The sequence below is a fragment of the Bufo gargarizans genome, chromosome 4, assembly GCF_014858855.1.
Source record: "Bufo gargarizans isolate SCDJY-AF-19 chromosome 4, ASM1485885v1, whole genome shotgun sequence".
Taxonomy (NCBI): Eukaryota; Metazoa; Chordata; class Amphibia; order Anura; family Bufonidae; genus Bufo; species Bufo gargarizans.
Window position 1 is genome coordinate 393,786,627 of NC_058083.1, and position 21,381 is coordinate 393,808,007.

The 21,381-nt window shown below is 41.0% G+C and overlaps 1 protein-coding gene across 2 annotated transcripts in view; it reads left to right on the top strand.

Annotated features, from left to right (window-relative positions):
• Positions 1-21,381, top strand: part of LTBP1 (latent transforming growth factor beta binding protein 1) — a 365,237-nt gene that overhangs the window by 252,251 nt on the left and 91,605 nt on the right. For both annotated transcript variants that reach the window (XM_044292462.1, XM_044292464.1), the window contains 3 exons: positions 3,791-3,893; positions 8,669-8,740; positions 18,840-18,962. In XM_044292462.1, coding sequence (XP_044148397.1) covers positions 3,791-3,893; positions 8,669-8,740; positions 18,840-18,962 — 298 coding nt within the window. The remainder of the gene's footprint in view (positions 1-3,790; positions 3,894-8,668; positions 8,741-18,839; positions 18,963-21,381) is intronic.

Here is a 21,381-nt window from a genome sequence, read left to right on the forward strand (position 1 = left end):
GATACTGCCCACTTCACTGACCTAGACCACCAGACATATTGAGCATTTCAATAGCCCAGACCACCATAGATGTTGCTCTTGATCCCTTTAATGCATTAGACCAAGATGAAGTATATTACAAATAACAAAATGTGAACCTACACCTAGAGACGTGTCTGTATTACATCTTGCTGATTCTTATCTACTAATAATAATAATAGAATAATGTAAAAAATTAAAATCGGACATCATATAGTACATGACAATCTTTCTAATAAAGCTAAAACCAGCCCTGTACCTCACATGGGTCCAGATCGGCCAATTCATTGCTGCAATGGCTCTTCTTGATTTATTTTAAGCTGGCAGCATGGGAGATGGGGGGTGGGGGGTGCACATTTTCATGGTTTGTGTCCTTTCTGCTGTAGCTGGTGGCAGTTAAAGGATGGAACTGAGCATTTACTTCCATCTAAGTGAGCAGGGCAGCGAAATTAGAAAAAGAGCAAACAGCAGGTGGTGCTATACAGATATATTTCAGTGAATAACTCAATGGCTATACTACATTTTTTAATTATATGCAATTACAAAAGTATTCCAATCCAGGTGTTCATTTGAAAAATGTAGAATATATTTGATGGGACAACCCCTTTAATGGTTCTCTCAGTGGTTCAGCAAGACCACATGCATGGTGGACTTTAGTTATTGCCGTTCTCCTGGCTGGCTAGTCTTCCAGGTAGTTGCTCTTCACACTACTAAGCTGTAAAACATTATAAGGAATGTCATGCTGTGGAACCAAGATGTGGATTCGGTATTGATTTTGGAGCCTTTCTCCAAAATTGTACAATATGTGATTTATTTCCTGTTTACAGTCTGCTTGGCACAGTGATGCCCAGCTGCACAAGCTCATTGTTAGGTTACCGCAGGCCCCCTTGCACCAGAAAAATGAATTCTTTGGAATGTACTCTGAGGTACACAAAATGGAATGAGGAAAGTAATTAAAAGGTCTCCTGTGGATCAGACGGCTGCTGGGATCTGCACAGAAGTTGATTACTTTCTGTAATGCTTATTCCATGCACAGTGCACAAGATACATGAACACAAAGCATTGGCATAACTCGATTTTCTTGGAGAAATACTCTGAAGGTTGAGGGCTTTTTATGAATATGTGTGAAAAAAATTATGATTAAACCCATCTTGATTGGTATAGACCAGGGCACCTGAGGGATTAATTTCCGCGGTTCGGCGGATCGCATGCCCTGTTATTGAGGCTGGGTTAATGTGTTAATTACATTCATTGGTGGTGCAGTGGCCACAGCCGCTCCCCTTCTCCTCCCTGCTATCTCCCCATTGGTGGCAGCAGCAGTTGCGTCACAGTGGAGAGGGAGGGAGGGACTCCTGTGCTAGTGAAGAGAACATGGTAGGCACTGAGAGTGGCGCGTGCCATGTTTTCTATTAGGCTGCGCAGCTGCATCCTACCTCCACCGCTAGAGCCGCACTTGAAGCGGCAAAGAGCCGCGGGTTGACCACCCCTGGTATAGACTATGCTAGTATTCCTGCTTTTGATCCGGTCGTACATGACCTTTATTGGCTATGGTACTTTTTTTATGTTTGCTTTCTCTTTCTGTACCTTCAGACTTGGTGATAGCTCCATATTATTGATATTTTAAATATTATTTTAAATAATGTGATTATTAGAAATTCTGGTATATAATTTTATTGCTAAACGAGCAGAGCAGAAATAAAGTAGGCTTGTATTCCATGAATGGAGTGAGCCAGAACTTTTTAATTTCCCCATATCAAACCAGGACATATCATCTCCGTGGTGCCCTGCTCTGTTACATGGGGTGGGGGGAGGAATTTCAAGTTGTTGTTTTTTGTTTTTGAATTTTTTCTGTTTTAGTATTCTTTATGAAAAACATACTGCAGTTAATATTATGCTCATTCCATTCACCCTTCTGAATAATGAGAGGTAAATAATAATTAGGCTAGTTTTACACTAGCGCTAAACTATTCCTGGAGTTCATCGGATCTGCAGCACCACCAGTTTTTGTTTGGCCTAATCCGAGCACTAATGCCAGAAACAGGCCGGACCCTGCTTGGTCCCTTCATAGTCAATGGGGTGGGGAAAGGTAGTATCCAGCTATACCAGTTTAGCGCTAGTGTGAAACTAGCCTTAGCCAGTAGAGACAGATTTAATTGATACAGTAGAACAGGTCCAAAGACGGGCAACAAGAGTGAAAGGTCATAGTGTAAGTTATCATGAGAGGCACCTAATAAGGGCACATGTCACATTGAACATATAGTCCCATCTGCAGGCAGCATGTTATAGGGTGGTGGATCTGATTAGATGGGTATGTAGTTTTGTGGTGGGAAAAGTGTAGATGTTATTGAACTAAAACGCTACTTATTTTGGGATTAGGAGTTTTGTGGGTAGGTCCTACTCAGCTACAGTATCTTTATGTACACTGATTCAGGGAATGGAGTGCCCACTGGACACCTAAGCATTGAAAGATCACTAAATGGTCATTTATTGATCTAAAACAAAGAGTTTTAAATCAATAAATAACAAGTTATACAAAGTCTCACCCCTGATAAAGATGAGCCAAATCAGGGCCAATCACGTTTGCTCTACTGCTCCAAATTAATAGTAACCCAAGGGTTTTACTTGCACGGAAGAAAATAACTGTGACACACACACTGGGGTCAAAGCAAATTCTTGTTTATTAGCCTCCTCACAAAATCTACGGTATATAGCAATATACTCAGCTTCCATATCAGACAACATGTGTAACATGATAGGTTCCCTTTAAAGAGCTTTATTTCCATAGCCTTAAATGTGTCGGCCCATCTCACACATTGGTGGCATATGGCTAGGGTATGCTACTAATGTCCACCTCTGGGACCCGCACCTATGTCTAGAACAAGTGAAGGAGAGCAGACACCGCGTGCATGGCCGCCCTTCATTCATTTCTATGGGAGTGAGCTATTTTCAGCAGTACGATAGAAATGAATGGAGGAGGGGCGTGCATGCGATGGTCCGCCCTCCTTCACTTTCCGAGCTCCGTTCTAAGGATGCATGCAGGTCCCAAAGGTGGGACCGTCACCTATCAGACATTGTTGGTATATCTTAGCGATATGCCACCAATGTGTGAGATGAGTCAACCCCTTTAAGGAAAGAGGGGAATGAAAGGGCATGATCAAAATATATTAATGGGATATTCCCACCTTAGACGTTTATGGCATATCCACAAGATGTCTGATAAATGTGGGTCTCGCTTCTAGGACTTGCATCTGTCTCCAGAACAGGAGTACACTTGGAGAATGAATGGATACGTGGGCATGCATGTGTTCAACTCTCTCTATTCACTTCTGTGGGGGTTTTGGATTTTGTGGAGTAAGGGGCAAAATCTGAAGTTAGTTGGGAGAAGGTCAGAAACAATGCCAAAAAGTATTATTTTATTGAAAGAGTTGCATATACCACAGCAGACCACTAGATCAAAGTTCTAGTTAACAGGATTATAAAATCAATAGTAAATGACGTTAAGCTTGCCTGGAACAAGCATATTCTGTATCTACATTTTTCATCAGTCTTTAGTTGAGGTTGAGAGAAATTTTAAAGCACGTAGGTATTTACAGTGTACAGCGAGGAAGCATATTATCAGGGTTTGTAGTGGCATGACAGTATGTTGCAGTTTGGACTGCTTTATGCTGTGTCTATGAAGTTAGTAGTAAAGCATTTTCTGTTGGGCTTAATATCCTGTATGTTATGGTAAGTCATCCCTTATGACCTTATGGCTTCTAATTTTATTTTGCAGTGTGGAAAGCCACTCCCAGGACTTTCAAAACAAGAAGATTGCTGTGGAACAGTGGGCACCTCTTGGGGCTTAGGCAAATGTATGAAATGCCCAAAGAAAGCTAGTAAGTATAAAGCAGAATTGTTGGCTAATTAAAACACCATTAAAAGGGGTTTTCTGAGATGTTAATGATGATGACCTAGGTCATCAGTATGTGATTGGTGGGGGACCGACTTCCGGCACCCCCCGCTGTTCGAGAAGGCAGCAGTGCTTGCAGTGGCACCGCAGCCTTCTCGCTCCTGTCCCTAGGCCTTGTGAGGACATGTTCATCTTTCACTTGGCCTAGGAACAGATCAGCCCCAAAGCTGTACATAACCATTAAGCCATGACTAAGGGCTAGTGTGGCCTGAAACGCATCAGCTTTCGTGAATGTGCATTTTAATCTGGTGGAATAAAGTCCCTGTAATATGGGTCCATGCAGTCCTGAATGAATTATATGCATTTTTTCCACTTTTTATATACAGTTCCTTCTATATACATATGGAAAGGTGTCTGATTCCTTTAAAAATACTGCAGTTCCCGTGCTTAGGTCTTTTTGCCCTCTCATTGATTAACAAGATTAACTTTCTTTGCCCTGAAATGTTCCTGAATCATGAAAGTGAGATGAAGGCGATGTTGACTGATGAACGCTGATTCATTTCATACTAGTAAGAGCCCCGAGGATCGACTCACCAAGACTGTTTTTACTTTGGGCAAGAGAAATGAATCACATTCAGGACTAACAATTTGACAGTAAAGTGTAACTTTCCCCGCTCACAGTGAATCACGTCCAGTGTGTGTGTCTGGGACGCACCTTCACAGCTCGCTCTTCAAGTTCAGATTTCCAGTGCAAGTTGAGAGAAAATAATGCAATCATGTATCCCAGCACATCATTTGTTATTTTTGCACATTCCCTGCAGGTTCCCATTTTGTAAGATTCCAGGCAGGACACAGCTAGTGCTTAGCAATAATCTGCCAGCAGTACAAGTCTCCACGGGGTACATGCCTTTTAGAATCAGAGGGCTTGGCATCAGAGCATGTTAAAGCGTTTCTGAAAGTCTTGAAGTTTACTGGAAAATCTATTCAGCTTTGTTAATCATAAAAAATGAAAGTTACTGTAGAAACCTGCCAGACTGTGCAGGGAATGGGGCTGTCTGTTCAGTGGTGCAAAAAAGGGAATCAGCAGAAAGCTTTTTTTGAGCAGCATATAGAAAACGATTCTTACTCCTACGTGTTTCACTGGTGACATTCATGGTGATATTCGACGTTCAAGGCAGACATAAGACACAAACATGAGAGATTGATTTTCTATAATTATTGTGACACAGTAAAGGGAGTTGTATGGGGAGGCAGGTGGTTTCCTCCCAGTTTGTGCTGCTGGACTGATCAAACACTGGACTGGACTCATGTGCCACTCCGGGTTTTGACAACACCTAGCTGCCTTTAAAAGACAGCTGGGTTCAGCAGAAAGGATCTCTGTATTGGGATCTGAGGCTTGTGCTGGGCTTGGAGGTCTGAGACCAGTGTGAGGGGAAGCAGGCCGCCTAAAGTCTGTTCATGGACTCTTTGAGGCAGAACTGGGTGTAAACTAACACCAAAACCTTTGTGTTGTGACTTTTTGTGTTGAATGTGACTATTTGTTTATGAACTTGCCAAGTGTGTGAATAAACACCGAACTGTTTGATTTAAGAACTGGTTGGTGCCTCTATACCGCGTCTGCTTATGTTGTCTACCAGAGCGAATCCCCACATTACCGTATGTAAAAAAAAAAAAAACTGTTTGTCCTACATGTAATACCAATGCTGCATTGCAGCTAAGGCCCAGGGATGAAACGGGGTAAAAGGAACATGAAAAACAACTGTGTGCACAATATTGATTGCCACTTCCAACCTGTGAAGATGTATGAATATCTCCTAGCCTTAGTGTTAAGCTTCATATACATTGTAGAGCTACGTGCATGTTGTCGATACAATGGCACATAGTCACTACGGACCCATATTGTGGAGCAGTAGGCACACCATGTCACTTCATATGGTAATCTATAACAGACGTGTTCCTCCCTAGAAGTATTGTTTAAATGGGAGAATGTCTCGACAACCTGGCATCCGTTTTTTTTCTGTTGGATTCTGCTCAGATCTGAGCACAGTCTATGGCCATTTCAAAATGGAACAACAGTATATATACTCAATCCGCTGCTCCATTCATTTGGGGGAGCTGAACCCCCATTCTCATGGTCAGTGGGCGTCCCAGCAATTACACCCCTACTAATCAGATACTTATCCTCTATCCTCTAGTTTCTATTGTGGGAAACCCATTTAAAGGAGTTTTCCAAAACGTTTTTACTGATGCCCTAACTTCTGGATAGTTCATCAGTAGCAATCTGACATCCAGGACCCCCAATGATCAGCTGTTTGAGAAGGTTCCTGTTAACACCGCCGTCTACTCATAGATTGCCAAGCACAGCATTATACATTGTATAGCAGCTGTACTGGGCCGAGCTGCTCCTAGGCCATGTGACCATTGAAAGTGATGTCTCTGGCCTAGGAAAAGCTACAAGAAAGATGTGGCGCTCACAGGCGCTACAGCGTTCTCAAACAGCTGATAGGTGGAGGTCTCGGGTGTTGGATCCCCAACGATCAGATGACCTACGTAGCCTGTGGATAGGTCTTCAGTAAAAAAACAAAGTCTCAGAAAAGTCCTTGAAGGTCAGTATACTGTGCGGATTAGATTATTAGGGTACAACCACAAGGAACATAAATCCAGCAGATTTGTCTGGGAATCCATGGTAAAATCCACAACAAATCTACAACAAAATACTCATGAGTTACATTTGCATCTGTCACAGATTTGTATGCATTGCAAAGGATAAAATCCATGGTGGAAATCCAAAGCATAAGGCTACATGCCCACGACCGTATGTGTTTTGCGGTCTGCTTCTATTGGTTCCTTTAGCCGACATACATACACACATACAGTCAGGTCCATAAATATTGGGACATCAACACAATTGTAACATTTTTGGCTCTATACACCACCACAATGGATTTGAAATGAAATGAACAAGATGTGCTTTAACTGCAGACTGTCGGCTTTAATTTGAGGTTATTTACATCCAAATCAGGTGAACGGTGTAGGAATTACAACAGTTTGCATATGTGCCTCCCACTTGTTAAGGGACCAAAAGTAATGGGACAATTGGCTTCTCAGCTGTTCCATGGCCAGGTGTGTGTTATTCCCTCATTATCCCAATTACAATGAGCAGATAAAAGGTCCAGAGTTCATTTCAAGTGTGCTATTTGCATTTGGAATCTGTTGCTGTTAACTCTCAAGATGAGATCCAAAGATCTGTCACTATCAGTGAAGCAAGCCATCATTAGGCTGAAAAAACAAAACAAACCCATCAGAGACATAGCAAAAACTTTAGGCGTGATCAAAACAACTTTTTGGAACATTCTTAAAAAGAAGGTACGCATCAGTGAGCTCAGCAACACCAAAAGACCTGGAAGGACACGGAAAACAGAGTTGTTGGTGGATGACCGAAGAATTCTTTCCCTGGTGAAGAAAACACCCTTCACAACAGTTGGCCAGATAAAGAACACTCTCCAGGAGGTAGGTGTATGTGTGTCAAAGTCAACAATCAAGAGAATACTTCACCAGAGTAAATAGAGAGGGTTAACCACAAGATGTAAACCATTGATGAGCCTCAAAAACAGGAAGGCAGGATTAGAATTTGCCAAACGACATCTAAAAAAGCCTTCACAGTTCTGGAACAACATCCTATGGACAGATGAGACCAATATCAATTTGTACCAGAGTGATGGGAAGAGAAGAGTATGTAGAAGGAAAGGAACTGCTCATGATCCTAAGCATACCACCTCATCAGTGGTGATGAATGGGCATGTATGGCTACCAATGGAATTGGTTCTCTTGTATTTATTGATGATGTGACTGCTGACAAAAGCAGCAGGATGAATTCTGAAGTGTTCCGGGCAATATTATCTGCTCATATTCAGCCAAATGCTTCAGAACTCATTGGACGGCGCTTCACAGTGCAGATGGACAATGACCCAAAGCATACTGCAAAAGCAACCAAAGAGTTTTTTAAGGGAAATAAGTGGAATGTTATGCAATGGCCAAGTCAATCACCTGACCTTAATCCGATTGAGCATGCATTTCACTTGCTGAAGACAAAACTGAAGGGAAAATGCCCCAAGAACAAGCAGGAACTGAAGACAGCTGCAGTAGAGGCCTGGCAGAGCATCACCAGGGGTGAAATCCAGCGTCTGGTGATGTCTATGCGTTCCAGACTTCAGGCTGTAATTGACTGCAAAGGATTTGCAACCAAGTATTAAAAAGTGAAAGTTTGATTTATGATTATTATTCTGTCCCATTACTTTTGGTTCCTTAACAAGTGGGAGACACATATGCAAACTGTTGTAATTCCTACACCGTTCACCTGATTTGGATGTAAATACCCTCAAATTAAAGCTGACAATCTGCAGTTAAACATCTTGCTCGTTTTATTTCAAATCCATTGTGGTGGTGTATAGAGCCAAAAATGTTAGAATTGTTTTGATGTCCCAATATTTATGGACCTGACTGTATACTCAACTTTATATATTAGATGGTCACTATACTCTCACACAACTTTTTATAATTTAATAGTGCAGATGACTATAAGAAACTTTGTAATATATCTTATCAGAGAAAATGCCATGTTCTAGAGGTACCAGCTGTTTTCCTCCTTCCCCTCATATTTTTGCTTGCAGAATCCATTTTCCAGTTATCTACAATGCATCACATTATCAAAAAAAAGTCATGTATTGGTGGTCTTATTAAAGCTGTTATTTTTCTTTGCAGCTCACTCTTCAAATCCCCAGTACATGGAGTGTCCTCAAGGTTACAAGCGTATAAATGCTACATTCTGCCAGGGTAAGTCATGAAAACGAATCCAGTATTAGAATAAGTGTTATAGGAAATGAGTGTCTTGTTTCTTGAAAAAAAAAAATGAAAATGTTCAAAAATATAAAAAAAAAAACTCACCTACTACTCACCTTTTCAACCCATCCAGGTTCAGTGCAGATTCTTTGGTGCTCAGCCATCAGTTTTTTTTTTTTTGTTTTTTTTTTTTTGTTTTTTTTTACAGTCAGTGGCCTCAGCGGTCACATGTCATACTTACTGGCATCATGGCTGAGTGGTGGCCCCAGTAGTAGGGCAGTTGACCCCTGAGGCCACTGATTGGCTGCAGTGTTTACGTGCTGCCAGCTTTTAAACAAATGATGCACAATCGATGAAAACTTGGAACACCTTACCTAAAAGCAATTCATACTAAAAATAGTCCATAACAAATTCCCTCCAGTTTCTGTAGATTGGCTCACCCCTCCACATGACTGACTTCTAACCCACCTTCATATGACAAACCTCTCACCCTCCTCTTCAACGCCTCCAATTCAGACACTCTGCTTCTCTCTGCTGGATCCCCAGTTGGGTCAAACATCTTATGCTGCTTCTACATGTAGCAGTTGACAACTTTTCAGGTCCCTTGTACTTTAGTGGTGTGTGTGGAGATAAAAGAACACCTGGATGGGTTCCGCTAAAAACATGCGGTTGCCCTCTATTTTATTACACTTACAGAATCCATACGTTGCAAGCAGGCATATCATATAAAAGCACTCACAGCGCAGGACCAGTTTCGCTTTCTGGCTTTGTCAGGGGAGAGTACAAAGCCTAATTTGGAAATGGCCAAATGGTCATACCTTCTTTCTTTCCTATCGTGGATAGAAATAGTGGGGGGTGAGCAACAAGTGTTGAGCTCTCCTGTCCCAGGTTAGTGTACTGTGTTAACATAAAGCACAGCAAGGAGCTCCATTTACATTTGTGCCATGGGACCCACATAGCTTTATGTATATTCATGAGCGTTAGATAAAATAAAAAGTGCGTTAGTGACCTCATAAAAACCAATACTAATATAGTTATGTGACGGAATAAATACAGGTAGGGGGGTCATTCACAAAATGTGTTGCCAGTTTTTTGGCATGCAGAAGCAATTTTTTGCACAAATGACATTTTGTGAAAAATGCGTGACTTTTTGAGTTTCTGTGCTGATGTCGCCACTATGTTAAAAGTGGGAGGAGCTTAGTGGACACAAAATTATTATAACTTACACCAGAAATTGGTGTAAATTATAACTAAAATTTTCACCAGCTTCTAGCTAGTATCTAGCTGGAGTAGATTTAATTTTCTGGCATATAGACGGCAGAAGATTTGACAGATTTACTAAGCGACGTGTGCCTCTTAATAAATTGGCCGCCTCTCACTTCGGTGGTCCTTTTTTTTTTAACTAAGACTGGAGTGTGAAATGGAAATCTTTATTAAGAGTACTTTCACACTAGCGTTTTTCTTTTCCGGTGTTAAGTTCCATCACAGGAGCTCAATAGCGGGGAAAAAATTGATCAGTTTTATCCTAATGCATCCTGAATGGAGAGCAATCCGTTTAGAATGCATCAGTTCAGTCCCTCTTACGTTTTTTGGCCGTAGAAAATACCGCAGCATGCTGCAGTTTTCTCTCCGACCAAAAATACTGAACACTTGCCGGAATGCTGGATCCGGCATGTGCAGACCTTAAAAAATGCACAAAAAAAACACCGGATCCGTTTTTCTGGATGACACCGGAGAGCCGGATCTGGTATTTCAATGCATTTGTCAGACGGCTCTGCATCTGTCTGACAAATGCCATCTGTTTGCGTCAGGATTCCGGAATCGGTTTGCGACGGAACTGCCTGCTGGAATCCTCTGCCGCAAGTGTGAAAGTACCCTAAGTGATATCCCCCCCCCCCCCCCCTCAGTATATAATTTCCTCATCTCAGAATAAAATTGCATTTCCCTTTTTCATATTAGCCTCTCTGATCTAGCTATGTACTTTTTCCAGAGGATTGCTAAGGTTTCAGTCTGTCTCTTCTCAAGATAAGAAACAAGACTTTATGACCTGAGATGGAAATGTATGTTGCCTTTGAGAAATGCTTCTAATATCTCCTGATTCTATGAACTTTCAGTGATACAGCGGTGTTCAGTTTTAACATGTTTTCTGTGCCCATGTAAATATTGAATGCAGTTACTCATTGCACACTCATGACTTCATGCTATTACTTGCATATTATGCTTATATTTTATTAATTACCATTTGCATATTAGCAATTAACAAATGGTAGTTTTGTAACAAATAGAACATTTTTTTATGAAGCGCTCATTTAAGCTAAATTCTTACCAAACTGATAAGAACATGGCTTACATGAGGGTTTATGAGCTATGGAAAGTTGGGGCTCATTCAGACGGCCATATGAACGGGTCCGCACCTGTTCTACAAATTTGCGGAATGGCTGTGGACTCACAGGGGACTTCGATGGGGCCGCAAAAGATGTGGACAGCACACCATGTACTGTCCGCATCCATAGTTTTGTTCTGCAGCCCCTTAAAAACGATAGAGCATGTCCCATTCTCGCGGACGAGAATAGGTATTTCTGTCACAGTGTCGGCCATGTCCGGTGCGCAAATTGCCGAACGCACACAAGCCGGTATCCGTGTTTTGCGGATCCGCAATATAGGTAATGGGCACAGTTCAAACTGGCAGAGCAGCTCTGCAGGAGCGAACTTGAACAACTGGAAAAATTATTTTTAGCCCAAGATATTCAATAATAATAAGAAGAAATTCTATAATAATACTAAAAGGTTTCCACAGCCTTTAACCCTTCCTCCCCGGGCCAGTTTTCGCCCTCCTGACCAGGCCATTTTTGCAAATCTGACATGTCACTTAATGTGGTAATAACTTTGGAACACTTTTACTTATTCAGGCCATTCTGAGATTGTTTTCTCGTGACACATTGTACTTCACAACAGTGGTAAATTTGAGTCAATATATTATTCCTTTATTTATTAAAAATCCCAAATATTTTGAAAAAAATCTACATTTTCTAAATTTGAATTTCTCTACTTTTAAGACAGATAGTAATGCCTCATAAAATACATTGAACAAAAATATAAACGCAACACTTTCGGTTTTGCTCCCATTTTGCATGAGCTGAACTCAGAGATCTGAAACATTTTCTACATACACAAAAGACTCTCAAATATTCTTCACAAATCTGTCTAAATCTGTGTTAGTGAGCACTTCTCCTTTGCCAAGGTAATCCATCCCACCTGACAGGTGCGGCATATCAATGTGCTGATTAGACAGCATGAATATTGTACAGGTGTGCCTTAGACTTCCCACAATAAAAGACCATTCTGAAATGTGGCATCCCAAACATGCTCAATAGGTGACATGTCCGTTGAGTATGCTGGCCATGCAAGAACTGGGATGTTTTCAGCTTCCAGGAATTGTGTACAGATCCTTGCAATATGGGGCCATGCATTAGGAGAAGTGCTCACTAACACAGATTTAGACAGATTTGTGAAGAATATTTGAGAGTCTTTTGTGTATGTAGAAAATGTTTCAGATCTTTGAGTTCAGCTCATGCAAAATGGGAGCAAAACCGAAAGTGTTGCGTTTATATTTTTGCCCATATGTCTACCTTATGTTGGCATCATTTTGCAAATGTTATTTTATTTTTTGGACGTTAGAAGGCTTAGAAGTTTAGAAGCCATTTTTCAAATTTTCAAACAAATTTCCAAAACCATTTTTTTTTTAAACCAATTCAGATATAAAGTGATTTTGAGGGACTTACATGATGGAAACCACCCATAAATTACCCCATTTTAGAAACTACACCCCTCAAGCTATTTTAAACTGATGTTACAAACCTTGTTAACCCTGTAGTTGTTTTGCAAGAATTAAAGAAGAATGGAGGTGAAATTACAAAATTTCATTTTTTTATGCAGATTTTTAATGTTAATCAATTTTTTTATTGCAACACAGCAAGGCTTAACAGCAAACTAAATTTCAATATGCATTACTCTGATTCTGCAGTTTACAGAAATACCCCATATGTGGTGGTAAACTGCTCTATGGGCACGTGGCAGGGGTCAGAAGGAAAGGAGCGCCATATGGATTTTGGAGCTGGAATGATTTTTAGGCACTGTTTTGTATTTGAAGAAACCCTGACGTACCCCTACAAAAAGTGAAATTTTTCATTTTCACAAGTGGTAACAGGAGAAAAAGCACCCCATAATTTGTTACCCATTTTCTCCTGAATACGGCAACACCCCATATGTGGTGGTAAAGTGCTGGGGGGGCACACCGCAGAACTCAGAAAGGAAGGAGCGCCACATGGCTTTTGCAGCGCAGATTTTGATGGATTTGTTTATGGACATCATTGGTTTTTATTTTTTGAGTGTCTTATGTGGGGGCTCATTTTTTGTTGAATGAGGTGACATTTTTATTGGTACCATTTTAGGGTACATAAGACTTTTTGGATCGCTTAGTATTACACTTTTTGTGAGGCAAGGTGAAAAAAAAAGGCTGTTTTGGCATCGTTTTTATAATATATTTTTTTTTACAGCATTCACCTGAGGGGGCATCTCATGTGATATTTTTATAGAGCAGGCTGTTACAGACGTGAGGATACCCAATGTGTCTATTATTTTTGTTTTTGTTAAGTTTTACACAGTAAATACATTTTTGAAGAGAATTAAATCTTGTTTTTGTGTTGCCATAATTTTTTTTATTTTTTGGATTATTGTCTTAGCTAGGGTCTCATTTTTTGTGGGATGAGACGTCGATTTGATTGGTACCATTTTAGGGTACAAAAGCATTTTTGATCGCTTGGTACTACACTTTTTGTGAGGGAAGGCGACCCAAAAATTGTTGTTTTTTTGTGTTTTTTTGTGTTTTTTTACTGCTCTCACCTGACAGGGTGGTTCATGTTATATTTTTATGGACGTGGCGATACCCAATATGTATACTTTTCTTTTTTATATTCTTTTTTCCCCCATTTTTTTTTTTTATTAATTATGGGAAAAGAACACTTTTTTTTTTTTACTTTAAACTTATTTTTTTATTATGCAAAACTTTTGGGGGTCTGATCCCCTGTACAATGCATTACAATACATCTGTATTGTAATGCATTGGCTGTAAGTGTATTACCAGTGTAATACACTTACAGCCTTCCTGCCTATGAGATCCAGGGGGCGGGATCTCACAGGCTAACAGGGAAGGCAGCAGGCTGCTGTCCCAGCCACCGGGTCAGCAGCGCGGGGACCCGATGGGGACAGGGAGGGAGCTCCCTCCGCACATGCTGCAGTCAGTGCTGACCGCGGCATAGTGAGGGTTAATGCACTGGCAGCTGATTGGGGGGGCGCAGCTCCTGCACCGGCCCAATCAGCGTGCCATAGTACTATGGCGCTGGTCAGGAAGTCACTTCCCTCAGCTCCGTACTATTACGGCGCTGATCGGGAAGGGGCTAAAGGGGTTGACTCACTTCAGTAAATAGCATTTATTATGTAGAGAAAGTTAATAGAAGGCACTTACTAATGTATTGTGATTGTCCATATTGCATCCTTTGTTAGCTGGTTTATACACTGCTTGTTTCCAGGGGTTACGACCACCCTGCAGTCCAGCAGTGGTGCTCGTGCTTGTGCACTATAGGAAAAAGCACTAGTCTGTCTGCTCCCACGCTCCCAGCCACCAGAGAAGCCGGTCCTTTTTCTTATACTGTGCAAGCACGACCACCACTGATGGATTGTAGGGTGGTCGTAACCATGGAAACAGGCAGTGTATAATGTGATGTAAAAAGTGAATGAACCCAGTAAAGGAAGCAATATGGATAATATCAATTTGTTAGTAAGTGCCTTGTATTAACTTTCTCTACATGATAAATGCCACTTGCTGAAGTGAGACAACCCCTTTAAGCTTAACTTTGCTCATATAGTATTTTGTTAACTTAAAATACACGTAATATGTCTACAAATGATAACTATACACCCCCCTGCCTTATGAATTATTACCGATGGATAGATGCCAGGGTGTCTAATCTGGCACTGAACTGCAATGTAATGTGTCATTTTACAAAACCAGAAGCCAAACAATGAGCAGAACAAGCAATTAGAAAATTAATCTGCTTAAACCCCTCCCGGCAAGTCGGGTTTTTAAAGATGGTGACCACTCAGGAGCTGAGCAGATAATATAGCTTCGGGTGTCTGCTGCTTTACACAGAAGACCCACCACCAGCTCCAGCTCGCTTGTAACTTTTTTGTACCAGACGTGCACGGTTCTAGTCGAATTCCTGACTTTTGTAATCCACAAAGTAAAAACCAGGGGGTCATTTGTAAAACTGGTGTAAAGTAGAACTGGCTTAGTTGCCCATTGCAATCAGATTCCGCCTTTCATTTTCCAAAGGAGCTGTCAAAAATGAAAGGTGGAATCTGGTTGCTTACTAAGCCAATTTAACTTTACACCAGTTTGATAAATGACCCCACAGGTTTTTTACTTTGTGGATTACAGCCAGCCACCAGTGTCTGTAAACGGAAACAATTCTGATCAACATTTAGCCCCTCAGATGGTGTGATTAGTTGAGACTATGATATGTGAGGGGTTGCTCCTTGTGACAGAACGCAGGACTCAATAGAAAGACAACAATTTTTCTACAGTGGTAGATTGCAAGTTTGCATGATTGCATGTCCAAGTAAAAAAAAAAAAAAAAAGATTTTAAAATTCAAAATCATGCCTCTTTCTCAATTTTGCATTAAAAATAAAGAAACAATAAAAAAAAAAAAATAATGGTATTGTCGAGTGAAAATGCCCAAACTATTAAAATATCAGTATTTATCCCATGTGGTGAACGCCATAACAAAAGAAAATCAAAATTACTAAATTGCCATTTTTGGTCCTCTTGCTTCCCAAAATAATTGAATAAAGAGCAATCAAAAAGTAATACATACTGCAAGATTGTTTCAATAAAATCTACACTTCATAAATATAAGCCCTTACAGAGCTCTGTAGACAGAAATATAAAAAAGTATGAGTATTATAATATGGTGACAAATAGAGATGGCCAGTTCGCAGTGTTCGCCCGCGAACACATGCGATCTGCCATCTTACCTGACAAGTCCAGCGAGGCACAGGTAAGTCCTTACCTGTGCCTCTGTGCGAGCTGGTCTGAAATGAAATGCGGTCTCCGGGAGCAGGCAGTTCCGAGAACTCGCGCAGACCGGCTTGCGCACAGGCACAGGTAAGGACTTACCTGTGCCTCGCCGGACTTGTCAGTTAAGATGGCAGATCGCATGTGTTCGGGGGCGAACACTGCGAACTGGCCATCACTGGTGATAAATACATAAAAGTATTAAGGTATTAAACATAACACGAATTATATTAATTCAGTATTGCTGTAATTGTACTGACTTGAAGAATAAAGGTAATGTGTCATTTCTAACGCACAGTGAATCCTGTAAAAACTAAACCTGTAAAACAATGCCACAGTTGTTTTTCCACTTCCATCCTACTAGTATTTTTTTCCAGCTTGCCAACTACATCAAATGGAATATTAAATAGGACCATTAGAAAGTACAAATTCTCTTGCCATTATGCCCTCATAGAGTTATGTGAATGGAAAACTAAAAAGGTTGTGGGTTTTGGAAAGCAGTGAATAAATGATTTAAATTTTTTACTCACAACGTGAAGGGCTTAAACTTTAAATTTATTCCAGTGTATTTTTCTTAGGGTACTTTCACATTAGCGGCATGGGACTCCGGCACGCTGTTCCGGCAGTTGAATCAGTCCTGCCGCTAGTTCACGTGTGCCCCCGGACTGCTGCTCTGTCCCCATTGACTATAATGGGGTCGGGTGCAGAGTTACGGCGGTGGCACGGCAGCGCGCGGCGGGAGGCAACCAGACTAAAAGTACTGCATGCAGTACTTTTAGTCAGGCTGCCTCTCGCTGTGGGCTGCCGTAACTCTGCCCCCATTATAGTCAATGGGGACGGAGCGGCAGTCTGAGGGCACACGTGAACTAGCGACAGGACAGATCCGACAGGTTGTTCACCCGCCGGAACAGTCTGCCGGAGTCCCCTGCCGCTAGTGTGAAACTAGCCTTAGTGTTGTATTTTGGCTTTTTGGTTTCTATTCTCGTCTATAAGCATTTGATAATCTTTCGGGGGGGGGGGGGGGGGGGCCATCTTTCCTTTGGGAGAAATCAGTTTGATCGGCATCAGGAGACCTATAGGCCATACATGCTACTCTGGAAAGAAAGGGATTCAAATGAGCTCCTAACAAGCTGTGCCACTAATACCACCAGATGTAAGGCAGCTATCTTATAAGTCATTGTTCGACCCTTTAAATAGGCTTTGAGACATGACTTCGATATTAAATAAGCCAGCACCTCATCAGCAAACAGCTGTTTCAGAGTGACTGCCCCTCATCAGTGCAGAGCAGAGAGAACTGACTTAACTGGTTGAGAGGCCTAAGCCAGGATTTGGGGGGTACTATCTCTCCTTGAGGAGAGAGTGCCTTAAATGATGTGAGGAGACTTATAGGCCACACATGCTACTCTGGAATTCTGGGAAGAAAGGGATGCAAATGAGCTCTTAACATTCTCTGCCACAAATGCCACCAGATGTAAGGCAGTTATACTATAAGTCATTGTTTGACCCTTCAAATACAATTTGAGACATGGCTTGGATATTAAATAAGTCAGCACCCAATCTGCAGACAGCTGTTTCAGGGTGATTGCCCCTCATCAGTGCAGAGCAGAGAGTACTGGCTTAACTGGGCGAAAGGCCTTTCTGGATTTGGGGGGAACTACTCTCCTTGGGGAGAGAACACCTTAATCAGCTTGATCAAAGTCATATCTCAAGGCCTATTTAAAGGGTTGAACCTTGATTTATAGGATAGCTGCTTACACCTGGTGCCATTAGAGACCTAGCTTGTTAAGAGCTCATTTGCATCCCCTTCATTTGATAATCAAAACTATTTGCTCATTTCCCTACATAGTGTACATTCCGTGGGCCGGTAGCGTAGCAAACAATCAAGCTGCTTGACAGAAGCACATTTTTAGATAGTTTAACATAATCTATGGAATTAGCATCTGAATGGTGCTATTACATGTGTGTGATTGAGCCGTGGTAACTGCACTGCTAATTGCAAGGGTGTACTTGTAATTGCTTTGGATTCCAGTTGCAGAGTCAAGGTACAACCCAACAATTAGCGCCAACCACCGTGTGGAACCAACACCTCAAGCCACTTATATGATAGCACCTTAAGAGCCACGCAACAATCACATATGTGGTAATTTCAGTTTCAAGCCTTAGTGGGAACCCTTCAGCCTTGGGGTGGTAATTAGGATCATTTATATGAAATGATAGATCATTAGACACTGTAGTGGGAACTTATCCTTCCCCTCACTTCAGTTTTCTGACGTAAAATTTGACGCAAACCTCATATTCGCAACTTTTCAAATGCCAATGCGCCTAAATTTAGGGGTAAGTGATGTTTCTACACCACCCTTGCCACTTTCCAAAAAAGGGAGTGTGGCGAGGGAGAGAAGGTGCGGAGGACCAACAGGCTTAGCACGCTTATCTTTTTTTCACGCCAGTTTTCTGGCGTGTGTGAAGACAGAAATCTACAACAGCTAGGAGGCTGCGGTGGATTTTAGTCTGGCGCATGGCCTGCTGGGGTAAGTGCCAAATCTATGAGGAGGCCTGCACCTCGGCATAAAGTAGGTGCATCCCCCTGCTGTGCAGGAGAAATCTCCCCCTGTGTACTTGTTTAGTGCATTTCTGATCCAAAAACTAGCTGTAAAAGTTTGTTTTCCTTAGTCTCTGCCCAATTGTCTTCATTTTTAACATTTCTTAATGATTCCAAACACTTTAATTTTCTTGTTCCAACTAGTAGCTAGGCATTATTGAAGAATATACAACGTCCATGTTATCAGTGTTAACCTCACAGTACAAATGTATTTGGCAGCACCTGGTGCCATGCCTCTGTATACTGAAACAAGTTTCAATCTGTTAAGGGTGAAAGTTTCTTTTCATATTTTTTTCCAATATTGTTTTTACAGATTTGTTTCATGAATATTTCTTCTTGTGTATTTTTTTTCCTTTTTCAGATATTAATGAATGCTACATGCAAGGTGTATGTCCTAATGGTGAATGTTTAAATACAGTCGGCAGCTTTAAATGTACTTGTAAACAGGGGTTTGTTCCAGATTCTACTTATTCCTCTTGTGTGGGTAAGTAAGCCTAATAAGCACAACTCCACCCCAACAGTGAAAATTAGAAACGCGTGGGAGCCTTTAGTACTTACAGGAGCCTATACAATAAGGTTCCCTCCGTTGCTGCCCTTGTTATCTTTGTGATTTTGTTTCCAGCTAGAGTTATATTTACCTTATTGGCAGCAGAATTAGTTTTGAGACATGCAAATTGTTTACCTTGCTAAATGTTAGATCCAAAATTTATACAGTATAGAGATATCATAATTATTACTTAATTATTAGCCTCTAGAAAATAGATAAATAATCTAATTTTGAATTATTATTAATTTCTATATTTGACACCATGATGATACTTTTTTATTTGCCCTAATTAAGTTACATGAATGTCATGTAGTAGTTTCCCCAGCTTAGAGAAGCTCCTTGTCTCGAGGAGCTTTCCTCCTCAGTAATAGCTGTTCTGTGCTGCTGGGCCCATAGTGATCTTTTCAGAAAGGATTATCATGTTGCGAACAACCCCTTTAAAGGGATTTGCCCATCTTAGACATTTCTGGCATATCTATAGGAAATTCCATAAGTGATAGATGTGGTTTCATGCTTTGCTGTTTTTGGAACTCATAGAAGTGAATGGACAGTGACACTTATGCATAGCTATCATTCAGTTCAAAATAGCATGGAACGGATTGGGAAATCCTGTGGATATACCAGAAATATCTGATTGGAAAACCCTTTTAAGTACAATGTTTCCGTTCCAAGTGATCTGTCCCTGTGCTTTTAGAAATTACATGGAGGGTGGTCAATAGTAAATTTCTTCCTCTAAAAGTGTTATCCTACTTTAAACATTAAAAGACCTCTTCAGAGTGGCCAGACCCATGGTGGGGTTAACAATCCCCTTCAGAGTGGCCAGACCCATGGTGGGGTTAACAATCCCCTTCAGAGTGGCCAGACCCATGGTGGGGTTAACAATCCCCTTCAGAGTGGCCAGACCCATGGTGGCGTTAACAATCCCCTTCACAGTGGCTTGACCCATATTTGGGTTAACAATCTCCTTTAGAGTGGCCTGACCCATGGTGGGGACCATACTTACCTAGTCACTGCCGCAGGTTCCAGCTCCATCACTCCACAGGTTCAGGGTCTCTGGGAATCAACTTCTTGTTGACAGGGTCACACCTGATCGCTGCCATGACAGCCAGAATGAAGCAGTAAACTGGAAACATTTGAAAGTAAAATATAATACAAAATTATTCCTGTATTGTTTCTTGCTTGAACAAAAACTTTATTTATAACTGGTTTTGACTCAGTCCCACTCTTTGTTTAGACCTTTGTAAAAACATGACATATAGTACACTACATTATACTTTCACTTACACAGTTCTACATCATAGCTATCTACTGACTTTTTCAGGTTCAGGTATTATGTGCATCTCATAAATAACACATTGCTAGACTTAATAGTGCTTGTAGTCATTCTTACCCATCATTGCTGTGTGCACTGGCTTGGGAGTTGCTAATTAATTTCTGCATAATTCCGGAGATGCAGTAACAAAGTGACATTGTACTGGGATCATCCCTATAGAAAGTGACATTGTACTGGGATCATCCCTATAGAAAGTGACATTGTACTGGGATCATCCCTATAGAAAGTGACATTGTACTGGGATAGTGTACTGGGACCATCCCTATAGAAATGTTGACTTGCTTCACGTAGTTCAATATTGGTGATACACCGAAGCCTGCTAAACTAAGGATGTTTTCCAGGAAGAGTGGAATGCACATGATTAATAGTGTAAGGAGCTGTTATTTAGGTGGGTTATGTCACCAACACATACCAGCATGCCTGGGACATCTGTTACACCAAATTAAATCTTTCACTGAAACTAGTCAGAAGTCACATAATTAGTGGTTTGAACTGTGGACAACACTCCACTCGAGGGCACGAATAACTTTTACCGCTGTGTTCAGCTGTTTGGTTGCTTTTGTTTATTGCAATAAATTCCATACACTGTACTGTACAGTGCTAAGAAAGTAAAGGAATCAAGTGAAATATATGCTGGAGATCTAGGTTTTAAATTACATCTATAAAAACAGAAATGTATGAAATAATGGTATTTTTTATATTGTGTTTGTTTAAATTATTGTTTCAAGAAAAACATAAACAGGAAAAAATGCTGGGTAACACACAACCAAATGCAATAGAAATAGAAAAGTTCAAAAATTTAGAGCAGTGAAGGCAACACTACATCATCCAGATTACCTGGAGGTTGAAAGAGTGAACCTGAGTTCAGAGGCCATGTAGGCACTTCAAAACAAGAAACCGTCAAACCAATGTAAAGGAATCGTTAAAGAATATGAAACACAGAAGAGATAAATAATAAGGCTATAACGAATAATACAAGGGAACAAAAGCAAGTGACATATAGGGAAAGAATCAGGAATGGGG